General features: G+C 43.6%; 1 protein-coding gene across 7 annotated transcripts in view; it reads right to left on the bottom strand.

Moving 5' to 3' along the window:
- The window catches only part of ptbp2a (polypyrimidine tract binding protein 2a), a 92,449-nt gene that overhangs the window by 78,126 nt on the left and 1,126 nt on the right, over positions 1-13,197 (bottom strand). For 6 of the 7 annotated variants that reach the window (XM_061712930.1, XM_061712931.1, XM_061712934.1 and 3 more), the window contains exon 2: positions 7,744-7,771. The exons of the other annotated variant lie outside the window; for it this stretch is intronic. In XM_061712930.1, coding sequence (XP_061568914.1) covers positions 7,744-7,771 — 28 coding nt within the window. The remainder of the gene's footprint in view (positions 1-7,743; positions 7,772-13,197) is intronic. 7 annotated transcript variants of the gene reach the window in all.

Raw genomic sequence — 13,197 nt, 5'->3', positions numbered from 1 at the left:
AGATTCCAATGACACCACCCATGACTCTCTATGTCAAACCATTCAAAAGTTATTACAGAAAATATAGAACCGCTAACTGAACCGCTAACGGGATCGCTAACGGGATCGCTAACGGGACCGCTAACGGGACCGCTAACCGAGCCGCTAACGGGATCGCTAACCGAGCCGCTAACAACCGCTAACGGAACCGCTAACGGGACCGCTAACGGGACCGCTAACGGGACCGCTAACGGGACCGCTAACGGGACCGCTAACGGGACCGCTAACGGGATCGCTAACGGGATCGCTAACGGGATCGCTAACGGGATCGCTAACGGGACCGCTAACCGAGCCGCTAATGGGATCGCTAACGGGACCGCTAACAACCGCTAACAGAACCGCTAACAGAACCGCTAACGGGATCGCTAACAACCGCTAGCGGAACCGCTAACGGAATCGCTAACTGAACCGCTAACGGGACCGCTAACCGAGCCGCTAACGGGATTGCTAACCGAGCCGCTAATGGGATCGCTAACGGGACCGCTAACAACCGCTAACGGAAGCGCTAACAGGACCGCTAACAGAACCGCTAACAGAACCGCTAACGGGACCGCTAACGGGATCGCTAACAACCGCTAGCGGAACCGCTAACGGGACCGCTAACGGGGTCGCTAACTGGACCGCTAACGGGGTCGCTAACTGGACCGCTAACGGGACCGCTAACGGGATCGCTAACGGAATCGCTAACTGAACCGCTAACGGGACCGCTAACGGGATCGCTAACAACCGCTAGCGGAACCGCTAACGGGACCGCTAACGGGGTCGCTAACTGGACCGCTAACGGGATCGCTAACTGGACCGCTAACGGGACCGCTAACGGGACCGCTAACAGGATCGCTAACGGAATCGCTAACTGAACCGCTAACGGTACCGCTAACCGAGCCGCTAACGGGATCGCTAACCAAGCCGCTAACGGGATCGCTAACGGGATCGCTAACAACCGCTAACGGGACCGCTAACGGGATTGCTAACGGGACCGCTAACGGGGTCGCTAACTGGACCGCTAACGGGATCGCTAACTGGACCGCTAACGGGACCGCTAACGGGATCGCTAACAGGACCGCTAACAGAACCGCTAACGGGACCGCTAACACCAATAACACTACCATCCCATAATAAACACCTACCATCCCATAATAACACTAACATCCTATAAAAACACCTGCCATCCCATAATAACACTAACATCCTATAAAAACACCTGCCATCCCATAATAACACTAACATCCTATAAAAACACCTGACATCCCATAATAACACTAACATCCTATAAAAACACCTGTCATCCCATAATAACACTAACATCCTATAAAAACACCTGACATCCCATAATAACACTAACATCCTATAAAAACACCTGACATCCCATAATAACACCTATCGTGTGTGTGTGTGTGTGTGTGTGTGTGTGTGTGTGTGTGTGTGTGTGTGTGTGTGTTCATCTAAGGTTAAAAGGTCAGGGTTCAGATTTCTCCATTTTCCAGGTTATACTATGAAGTCTGTACTGAGTGAGTCATGTGACCAGTTCTGGGTCAGTCTAATCAGTCAACAGCTGAGCTCTGGTTGCTAGGGGCAACAAGAACCTGATACAGAGGGAGCGGGAATGACTCAGCTGGATTTTTGGTTGTGACAAACCTGAAATCACTCCACTTTGCGCTCAAACCGTAGCTCTTAGCAGAAAAACGAAAACATTTTGAGAAACAGAGAACCTACCAGATTATCTAAATGTTATTTTCATACAGATATTCCTTAAAATGTGTTAGTAACGGCAATTCGAAAACAAAAATGAGATTTTTTTTAAGAAAACTTCATTTAACATGGGAGTCAATGAAGAGAGAGACAGGAACTGGCGTGTCTGTTGGCTCCCCCGTTAAAATTTTGTGCACACCACGCCTGTCAAAGTCACATTTTATAAATCACAACACCTATGTCTATATTCTGACCAAAAATTATCTGTCTACCTTTTACGGTTTGGCCGTGACCTCGAGTTACAAATAAGAAATCATGTTTTTTTTTCAGTGTAACTACACTCTAGCAAACTGACTCCCGTGCTCTAGATTTGAAAAAAAGTGATTTCCAGTCCTCGCTTGAGGGCTCATATCTTGAAAAGTGTACATTTTAGGAAAAAACTGTTTCGGGTTTGGAGAGAGAAGAGAAGTTTTCCTCCGTTTTGAAGTTTGAATGACGTTTCTACGTGCAAGTATGAGAAAGATACGTGACTCAGAAAAAAGGTGAATTTTGTCTTTTTTCTCGACATTTTCCCATCCGCTTTGAATGGCGCCATAGGAATACATAGGGAAAATGAGCTCCCCATTAGTTTGGAAATTTGGAAATGTTTTTGCACTTCGTGCAAAAACTATTCGTGCCATCGTTCTGAAAATCCACAGGACTGTAGTTAAATTCAGGGCCTACAACTTTCTAAATCGGTTCATAATTTTTCGAGTAACGGTGTGCGAGTGGTGAGGCCCCAAAGTTCACGCAATGCGTTCCGGATGGGGCAAAAAGCGCACGTTTGTGCACGTTGCGCAAAAACGTGCACGCCAATCGCTAATAAAAGTCATACCCATCGATTCCCGATTAAGGCGCACGTTTCTACGTTTTTACTTTTCGCGTTTTCTCAAAGCTGTAGGAGGAGTAGCCGGACAAAGTTTTTACGGAAGAATATATAATAAATAATAAATAAGCCTGAGCAATAGTATGAGTGCCTCGTGCTGCGCACGAGGCACTCCTCCTCCATTGAGCTTGCGCAGCTCAATGGAGGAGGCGTGCCACGTGGCGCAGCCGTGGCACTAATAATAAATAAGCCTGAGCAATAGTATGAGTGCCTCGTGCTGCGCACGAGGCACTCCTCCTCCATTGAGCTTGCGCAGCTCAATGGAGGAGGCGTGCCACGTGGCGCAGCCGTGGCACTAATAAAAAGAAAAGGGAAACCTTTTCTAGATACTAATATATCGCCTTCATTTTCATGTTTTTCCTCATTTTTTCGGGCGTGTGTTATTTTTTGGGGATTTTTTTTTCCCACATCAGAGCGGGGTCATGCTGCACACCCGCTGGTGTGACGTGGGACTTTTGCGACTTTAGCTTGTTAGCTAAATGCTAGCAACATTGCCCTTTGGGCCATTCTGGACGATTGCAATATGGTCATGCCACTACTTGGCATGCCCATAACTAGAAAATTTCAGGAAATTTTTATATGGGTATGCCCTACTGCCCATTCGACCCCTCTTGCTGCTTTGGTTTGTGGCTGTAGTGGTTGTGTTTGGGGTGGTTCTATGTCAGTTTGAGGTGTTTACGGTTGCATTTCATTCATTCCTGTGATCCCAATAGTTATTAACGGGGCACGCTTTTTGGTGTCTAGCGTCCCCATTGTAACGCTTTTGACTGAGAAAAGTAATGCCCATCGAGGCACGATGGAGATGCATCTAATGATGTATGCCATGCATGGGTGCACGTTCCTATGTTAACGGATGGGGGGTTTTTTCACCGTGGTGAAAAACCCCATCCGAATGAATGGGGCCATTTGGCATGGATTTTGACATAAAATTTATTTAAATCGCAGCTTCATGAAATTTGAATATATTGAAGTCCACAGCGTGCCGAGTTGGGAAACATTTGTACGATGTCTTTACGATAACCTGTTGCTTAGTAACAAGCGTCCAAATTAAAATGGAAAAAAAAAAAAAATTAAAGTTAAATTTCGCAAAAACTGTAATAATTGGCATAATGAGGTTGTACGGTCCGTTAGTGCCGATCGGGCCGAGTGTTTGAAAGTTTGAACGATGACTCTACGATAAAGTTTGACCGAGCAATAAGCGTACGAATTTTCGCCTTTTTTTTTTGCTTTTTGGCATCTAGCGTTGCAACGGTAACACTTTTGACTGAGAAAAGTAATGCCCATCGAGGCACGATGGAGACGCATCTAACGGTGTATGCCATGCATTGGTGCACATTCGGGTTCAGGCTACGTTAACGGATAGGTTTTTTTGTCACCATAGTAAAAACCCTATCCGAATGAATGGGGCCATTTGGCATGGGTTTTGACAAAAAATTTCCTTAAATCACAGCTTCATGAAATTTGAATATGTTTAAGTCCACAGCGTGCCGAGTCGGGAAACATTTGTACGATGTCTCTACAATAACCTGTTGCCTAGCAACAAGCGCCCAAAGTCAAACGGAAAAAAAATAAAAAATGAAAGGTGAATATCGCAAAAACTGTAATAATTGGCAAAATGAGGTTGTACGGTCCGTTAGTGCCCATCGGGCCGAGTGTTTGAAAGTTTGAACGATGTCTCTACGATAAAGTTCGGCCGAGCAATAAGCGTTCGAATTTTCGCCTTTTTTTTTGCTTTTTGGCAACTAGCGTTGCCACGGTAACCCCTATTACTGAGAAAAGTAATGCCCATCAAGGCATGATGGAGACGCATCCAACGATGTATGCCGTGCATGGGTGCACGTTCCGGTCCGGCCAGCATTAACAGATGGTTTATTCACATGCTCCCCCATACAAATGCATAGGTTTTTGTTGCCATGGTAACAAGCTCCAAAGGATAGAATGGGACAATTTGGCTTCAATATCTCAAAAGCTGTAAACGACAGCGTAATGAGACCTCAGTATGTTGTAGTCCACAGCAACCCGAGTATTTTAACGTTGAATTAAAGTCTCTACGATATTGCGTTGCCACGCAACAAGCGTCCGAAATTCCGTTAGCATCAAAATGAGCAAAGTGGAATATCTCAAATACCGTAATAGCAAGCATGACGAGACTAAAATATGTTACAGTACAAAGCGTCCCGGGTTTGTCAATGTTGTAAAGATCTCTGTACGATAAACCGTTGCCTAGCAACAAGCGTCCAAAATACAATGGATTTTTTTTTTAAATTGAAAGTTAAATATCGCAAAAACCGTAATAACTAGCATGATGAAGTTGTACGGTCCTTTAGTGACAATCGGGCCGAGTGTTTGAAAGTTTGAACGATGTCTCTACAATAAAGTTCGGCCGAGCAATAAGCGTTCGAATTTTCGCCTTTTTTTTTGCTTTTTGGCAACTAGCGTTGCCACGGTAACCCCTATTACTGAGAAAAGTAATGCCCATCGAGGCACGATGGAGACGCATCCAACGATGTATGGCATGCATGGGTGCACGTTGCGGTTCGGGCCGTATTAACGGACGAAAAAAAATGCGGAATAATAATAATAAGGAAGAAAAGGGAAACCTTTTCTGTATACCATTATATCGCCTTCATTTTCATGTTTTTCCTCATTTTTTCCGGCGTGTTTTATTTTTTGGGGATTTTTTTTTTCCACATCAGAGCGGGGTCATGCTGTACACCCGCTGGTGTGACGGGGGACTTTTGCGACTTTAGCTTGTTAGCGAAATGCTAGCAACATTGCCCTTTCGGCCATTCTGGACGATTGCAATATGGTCATGCCACTACTTGGCATGCCCATAATAAGAAAAGGGAAACCTTTTCTGTATACCATTATATCGCCTTAATTTTCATGTTTTTCCTCATTATTTGGAGCGTGTTTTATTTTTTGGGGATTTTTTTTTCCCCACATCAGAGCAGGGTCAGGCTGTACACCCGCTGGTGTGATGTGGGACGTTTGCGACTTTAGCTTGTTAGCAAAATGCTAGCAACATTGCCCTTTGGGCCATTCTGGACGATTGTAATATGGTCATGCCATTACTTGGCATGCCCATAATAACAACCTCAATCATATGCTGTAACAATGCACCTTTCAATAACCATGTCTACCTCATACTGCTGCGCCTTTCACTTAAAAGAAAAATGTATATAGGTTAATAAGATGATTTGTCTATTTACTGTCCATTGAGCGAAATAACCGAATTCCCTGTCTGGCGTCCATATCCATGCTACCCGTTTCCACCAGAGCAGCCCGGACACTTTGGATGAAGCTGCAGTCACGACTGGTGGGTAATGATGGAGTTCACCGACGCCGACTCGTTCCGACATGCTTAAAAGAACTTTGTGGACTCAAAAGACCAAGATTCTTTGCGAAAAGAACATGCGCAGAAAACAAATTCCTGTTCCTTTTGATGGGGATATCCCGTTAGGCTTTTACATGACCAAATATTCGGGTTAGAAAAGGAGTAACCCAGGGGTCATATTTGGGTTTTTAAAAACCGGAATATGAGCAAATTCCGGTTATTCAAAAGGGGTTATTGGTGTTTACATGGCCGTGCAAAACTGGGTTATTGCTAATATTCCGGTTAGAAACGGGTTATTGACTGCATGGAAACGCAGTCATTCTCTCTGTCTGTTTTCTCTTTTCCTGCTCTGCCCAGTCTGGCCTCCGGCAGGAGGGCCCCCCCTTATGATCCAGGTCCTGGTCCAGGTTTCTTCCCTCCTAAAGGGGAGTTTTTCTTGCCACTGTTTGGCTGAAGGTTTTCTCCCACTAGGGGAGTTTTTACCTGCCATTGTTTATGTAATAATTGCTTGGGGGTTCATGTTCTGGGTCTCTGGAAAGCGCCTAGAGACAACTTCTGTTGTAATAAACGCTGTATACATAAAATTGAATTGGGTTCAAACAAGAACATATCCAGAAAATGTTGTTTTTTTCAACTCTTTATAAAAACATGATTATTCAAATATTTAAATGTTTAGGTCACAAAAGAACAAAACCAAATTAAATATTTGACTTTTTGGCCCCTAATCCTTTTTTCCTCAGAATATAAAAGTGCTTGAGACAATCAGACAATCCTGTCAGTGCGGCAGAGTCCAGCGTGACAGGAAGAAAACCTCACGGAGGAACAGCTTTCCCCGGCACCGAGAACAAAGGTCGTACTGTTGTAGGGACACTCGTATGTCACATAAACTCACTGCATACTTCACCTCGACATTTAAACTTCTCATAACTTCTAGTCACGTGTGGAGTAAATTAAGGTTTTCCTGCTCTCAACGCCATCAATATGACAGAGGACAGAGCATAAAAACCAGTTAGAAACAATAACAGCGTAGCTGCCTCCACACAGAGTCAGATGTTCCTCACACAATAAAGCCTGCACCGCCCCAAACCCCTGAAGCCCACAGCAGACGAAGGTTTATGACGTTCCAGAGGTGGAACAGAGCTGCAGGAGGCAGAGCTGCAGGAGGCAGCGCTGTGCCCACGTCTGATGCCGACCGTCTGAAGGTTCGCTCCACTTGGGAACGAGCAGACAACAACCTCCTCTCATGAAGAGAAGCAAGCGCTGAAGAAACATGGATGACCATCACAGTCGGGAGCTGCCCTGAACCCATCACAGGGTTTCTCCTGGCCAAAGGAAGACCAGTTTTCATGGGGAATAAAAACTGAAGGGCCAACAACAACCCACCATCACAACCGTAACAAGCTCAGATCAGATCATTTCCATTTCTATGTCTTGCTTTGTTTATTCAACCTGTCAAAAGTGCGTCTAGTTTCAAAGTTCAACTGTGACGGTTTACTCTAATTTGTAACCCAAGAAGTTTAACATCTCCACGCTAACATGCAGTTAAGAACGCACCAAAAAAAGGTTGACGCTAACCTCACACTGAGCTAGCCTGGGTTTTTCTCTACGTTTCCTGGCATCTTATGCATGAGATTATGTATGAGATTTGATTAAAGAAGAGCCCTTCCTAGAAAATTCTCAATTAGAAATGATGACCACTCGTAAAAAACGGCTTGTGAGATGTTTGTGGTGAACAACAAAGCAGAGCACTCACCTTCACGCCGACTGCAACGTCGCACATACTGAAAAACAAAATGAAGCTAGTTACAAATCAAACAAAAAAATTACTGAAAATGGAAATAACTGAGTTAATCAGTCTTTATCGGTCAATAAATATGGGTTTATTAGCAAATGTGGCTTGTTGCGACACTTTTACTGAGTGTACACTCACACCTTGAAAAACATCCATGGATCTATGAAAACAGGACTTCAGCTCAAGCCTGCAAGGTGACTGTTGTGTCCTTGAAGAACTTGTACTTGGTTTTCTTATCCACGCAAATATGATCTGGCAGTGAAATACTGTAACTGTGACTGTAACTGTATCATTACCGCTGTGGAAACGGGAAGCCCCCCAGAATTCAAAGGAGCTATCCAGTCGTGGCGGCTCAAAGTTTCACGTCAACATTCCCACTACGACCACATCCCGCTATATCAGCGCGGGGTCACGCCGTGGGGGGGTTTATGTAGGGTCGCCACCTTTCACAAATAGAAATTAGGGACGCCCCGATTTCAGCAGCACAGGCGCCAAAAAAAAGGACATCCCCAAAACTTCTGAACTGCATAGAAATTAAAGATGCACCGATTGATCGGCCACTGATCGGGATCGGGACGATAATGGCCCTATCGGTTTTGATCGGAGATCGGAAAAATAATAGTTCAGAGCTGGTCGATCTGATGACGTTTACAACAACAAACGCGCGGGCGTTCCCGCATCTCAGACCGAGCTGTCCTGAGGGGGCGTCGGCCTCGCCGGTGCGGGAGTTTTACAATGTCTGAAAAGGACAACAAATTTGCAGTTTGCAAAGTGTGTCCAAAGGAGATACCACAAGGAGAAATGTTACAAAAGAATTTCAACACAACGAAGCTGATAAGACATTTGAAAGTTTTTCACACGAAGGAGTTCATGGGTTTTCAAAGTTGGCTGCAGCTAAAGCAGAGAAAGAAAAGGAGTTGCAGCAACGGCACTAACTCACCTGTAACAGAGACTTATAAACGACAGCAAGAAAAATAAAGAACTACATCGTAAGGTAATGAATTCATAAGCTTTGCTCATCAGCCGCTTTCTGTTGTAGAAGACATCGGGTTTAAACACGTTAGCAGCTTGAATATGCGGTGCGCGCTGCCGCGTCCTACATATTTCACTGATGAAATCCTGTCGGAGTTTTACCAAACTATATACAGTCCAAACCCTCATGCAGGACGACAGTCGTGTCAGTCGCTTCACGAGGGACATTTGGATTTCTAGTGTGAAGAGTTTTGCTTCACTCACAACAGTTTCCTCACACGTGGCAGATGCTACCGATAAAGCTTTCACAAAGCTTCATAATTCATAATTAATTTTTATTTTAAGATTGAATTCCTCTTTCCACAGGAAAACTAGGGTTTATAGTTTACAACTTGTATCAACGTTTAGAGAGTGACATGTTTGCTGTTGTCTGTGTTGGTCACATGTTGTACATAATTATTACCACAGGAAGCTTAAGCTAGTAGCTACACTTACTCTTTGTAAGCTGCGTCTTAGTCGTCTCTAAGAGTCTCTAGAGGGTGAATGATTGCTCATCGCCTCAGCATGAAATAAAACAGTCACTTCATGATACTTTCTCATCTCCTAATTTTTATACCTAATACTACAATGTCAGTGTCGTGTACATGAGACAACAATATTGACTAATTTATAGATTTCACGCTGTGATCGGTGATTGGCAAAATCGGGATCGGCCGATACTGGTTTTCGAGATCGGTGATCGGCCCTCAAAATCCTGATCGGTGCATCTCTAATAGAGATGCACCGATCAGGATTTTGAGATTACATGACATTAATGTCTGTAATGCAAAATGTCTTTGCATTACAGACATTTTCTGTAATGCAAAAATGTCATACATTCTGGATTCATTACAAATCAACTGAAATATTGCAAGCCTTTTATTATTTTAATATTGCTGATCATGGCTTACAGTTTAAGAAAACTCAAATATCCTATCTAAAAAAAATTAATTATTCTGGGAATCTTAAGCTGTAAGCCATACTCAGCAATATTGAAGTAATAAAAGGCTTGCAATATTTCAGTTAATTTGTAATGAATCCATAATGTATGACATTTTTGTTTTTTTAATTGCATTACAGAAAATAAAGAACTTTGTCACAATATTCAAATTTTCTGAGACAGTCCTGTAGATATTTTATTCAACTTTGCCGCTGTTCATACAAAAAATAAATAAATGTCCTATTTAAAACCAAGAACAGGCACAGGGATCGGTCAGACATAAATCCATGAATAAATAAACCTCTGTCCATTATTTTTCATTTTTTAAGAACAGGCAAATGTGTTATATAAAAAATAAAATAAAACGTCTCATATTTTTTCTCTATCAAGTGGGTGAAATGGGTTCTGGATGGCAGGACGTTCTCTGGGTTGAACTGGTGTATCATTTGTTGAAACTCATCACCCAGACCCGACGTGCTTTCTCTTGAAATGCTTGTGCATTACCAACGTGCTCCCGTGATAAGCAAGGTCTGCTTTGCAAACCTTGCAAGTCATCTTTTTATTTACCCTATCGAGGCTAAAAGGCTCCAAAACTTTAGAAGTTTTGTTACATGCAGCTGCTACAGGACGGGACGCCGTCATTATTGTTTACCCGCTACCGCTAGCAGAGACGCTAGCGCGCATGCGCGACTCTCGGCAGAGATTGTATTGAAGTGAGAAGCCTCACTCCGTTGGAAAAACACGTCTGGCGACAATTGTCGACAATGGAATTCATTGTCGACAATTTTGATTATCGATTTTTGTCGACAACGTCGACGAATCGTTGCAGCCCTAGCTGAAGCCTGAGCTTAAGTGATGCCTTTAACCCTGTTATCATACCAGTTTTTCCTCTACATTCATTTAGCAGTGGCGGCCCACCACTATTATTTGTAGTTTAAGTGTTGCAAATTCACATTACAAATCATGTTTTAATAGCAAAAAAAAGACTGCATTTCCACGTACGGTGCGGGTCGCCGCGTACCCTACGCCGTAGGCTCTGCGTTGTTGTAACGCGGAACCATAAATCAGCCTTACGGCGTACCCTACGCCGTAGGCTCTGCGTTGGTGTAACGCGGAACCATAAATCAGCCTTACGGCGTACCCTATACCGTAGGCTCTGCGTTGTTGTAACGCGGAACCATAAATCAGCCTTACGGCGTACCCTATACCGTAGGCTCTGCGTTGTTGTAACGCGGAACCATAAATCAGCCTTACGGCGTACCCTATACCGTAGGCTCTGCGTTGTTGTAACGCAGAACCATAAATCAGCCTTACGGCGTACCCTACGCCGTAGGCTCTGCGTTGTTGTAACGCGGAACCATAAATCAGCCTTTAGTGTGTGCGCTGTCTGCTGTTCGGAACACTTCTCTTTTTTCTCTTCTCATTTTGCCGGGTCCCTCCGCAGAGACACAACTTTTGCTGTATGCGTTCTTTGTTGTGTCTAAAAATGATGCGCAGTGCCCACCCAATCAAAAACGGTACATATATTTTGGGATTTTGATTATTACTTTAATTTAATTTTAAATGATTAGGGTGTAGGAAATTGAGAGAAACAATTAGAGTTGTCCCGATCCGATCACGTGATCGGAAATCGGGGGCCGATCACGTGATTGCAGACTCGATCCGGACTCGGACGTTATGAGCCGATCAGGAATCGGATATATATATATATCAGGGTTTCCGTTGTCCGGTAATTGCTGGACTTTGTCCGGTAAAATATGCAGAAGTCCGGTATTTTATAATCTCTCCGGTCAAAATGTCCGGTGAAAATACTCACTGGCGCCGACATCCACGTGTGCGTTGATTTATGGTTCCGCGTCGCACCGACGCAGAGTCTACAGCGTAGGGTTCGCGGCGACGCGCACCCTACGCCAGACCCTACGTTGAAGGCTCTGCGTTGGTGTGACGCAGGACCATAAACCAACGCACACGTGGAGTAGTGGGCTCGGAGCGGCAGCATACACCGCATGCGCGGAGAGCACGCCTGTTTGTTTTGAAGCTGAAGCAGCACTATGTCTGTTGTTGTTGATGTAAATAACCAATCACTGAGATATATTGCGCACGACAGCCAGAACTCAGGTACCAAAGTCAACAAAAAAAAGTGCATGATGAGTTAATTAAATTATGAGAAGAAGAAGAAAAAGAAGGAAAAGGAGAAGTTCTCCTTTTCAAATAACAATATAAATAAAATGTTACCAAACAAAATAAAATAGAATAAAAATTACCTGTAATGGCAGGCAACACATCAGCTGCAGATGCAGTATAAATGTTTTATACTGACTTAAGAATGTTCAAGCTGCCTACCTCCTATGTGCTCAGTTTACAGTACACATGTTAAAATATAATAAAAGGGTCGTCCTGCATCATTTTCTTTTCTCTTCTTCATTTTTTATTGTTTTATAAAAGTATCGGATCGGGACTCGGTATCGGCAAGTCCTCAGAATCAAAAGGACTCGGACTCGGACTCGGGGGCAAAAAAACCTGATCGGGACATCCCTAGAAACCATCTCATTATTGTTTCTATTTGTAGGTGAAGACTGACTTGAGAAACAGGCTGCAGGGGGATCATCTTGCAGCATGTATGCTGCTAAGCATCAATGGGCCACCTCTGGGAGAATTTCCCTACAACAGAGCCTTAGAGCTCTTCTTTAAAAAGCCAAGGAAAATTAAGTGCTCTGAGCCTGGGTGCAAACTTTGTCATTGAGTCTACACAGCCTCATCTAGCTGATGTTTACATGTTATTTATTTATTGTTTTTATTTATTTTTTACATTTTCAACTGTTAGAGTTGAAGTTGAAGTAACATTTATTTATTGTTCAGGGATAAAAGCCAATAAATAGGTTTTGAAAGTTACATTTGCTGTCAAGTGGTTATTTGTGTACGCCGTACATTTACGCTGCCGCCCCCCCCCCCCGGGAAGCATGCCCCCACTGCTGAAAAAACTCCTATCCATATTCCAATCAATACTAGACAGTGACTACGTTTACATGCATCAATAACCCTTTTAAAACCCCAATATTGGCAATAACCCCAATTTGCACGGCCATGTAAACACCAATAACCCCTTTGAATAACCAGAATTTGCTCATATTCGTGTTTTTAAAAACCCGAATATGAGCCCTGGGTTACTCCTTTAAAACCTGAATATTGGGTCATGTAAACACCAAACGGAATATCCCCATCAAACGGAACAGGAATCTGTTTTCTGCACATGCTCTGTTCACAAGGAATCTTGGTCTGTAGAGTCCAGGAAGTTCTTCTAAACACGGAGAAACCAAGACCAGGAGGAGACTAATCACTTCATAAATGGAATGAAGGATATGAACATTTCTGCATTTGTAGACGGTAGAAAGTCCCGGGATAGAAGATTTACAAGAAGGTGAGAGAAAAGTTGCATGAAGCAGCATTTGTTTTGAATTTGGATC

This window comes from Cololabis saira, chromosome 22, assembly GCF_033807715.1.
Source record: "Cololabis saira isolate AMF1-May2022 chromosome 22, fColSai1.1, whole genome shotgun sequence".
In the NCBI taxonomy this organism is placed as follows: Eukaryota; Metazoa; Chordata; class Actinopteri; order Beloniformes; family Belonidae; genus Cololabis; species Cololabis saira.
Note: the sequence above shows the minus strand (reverse complement) of the source record. Positions and strands in the feature narration are given on the sequence as shown.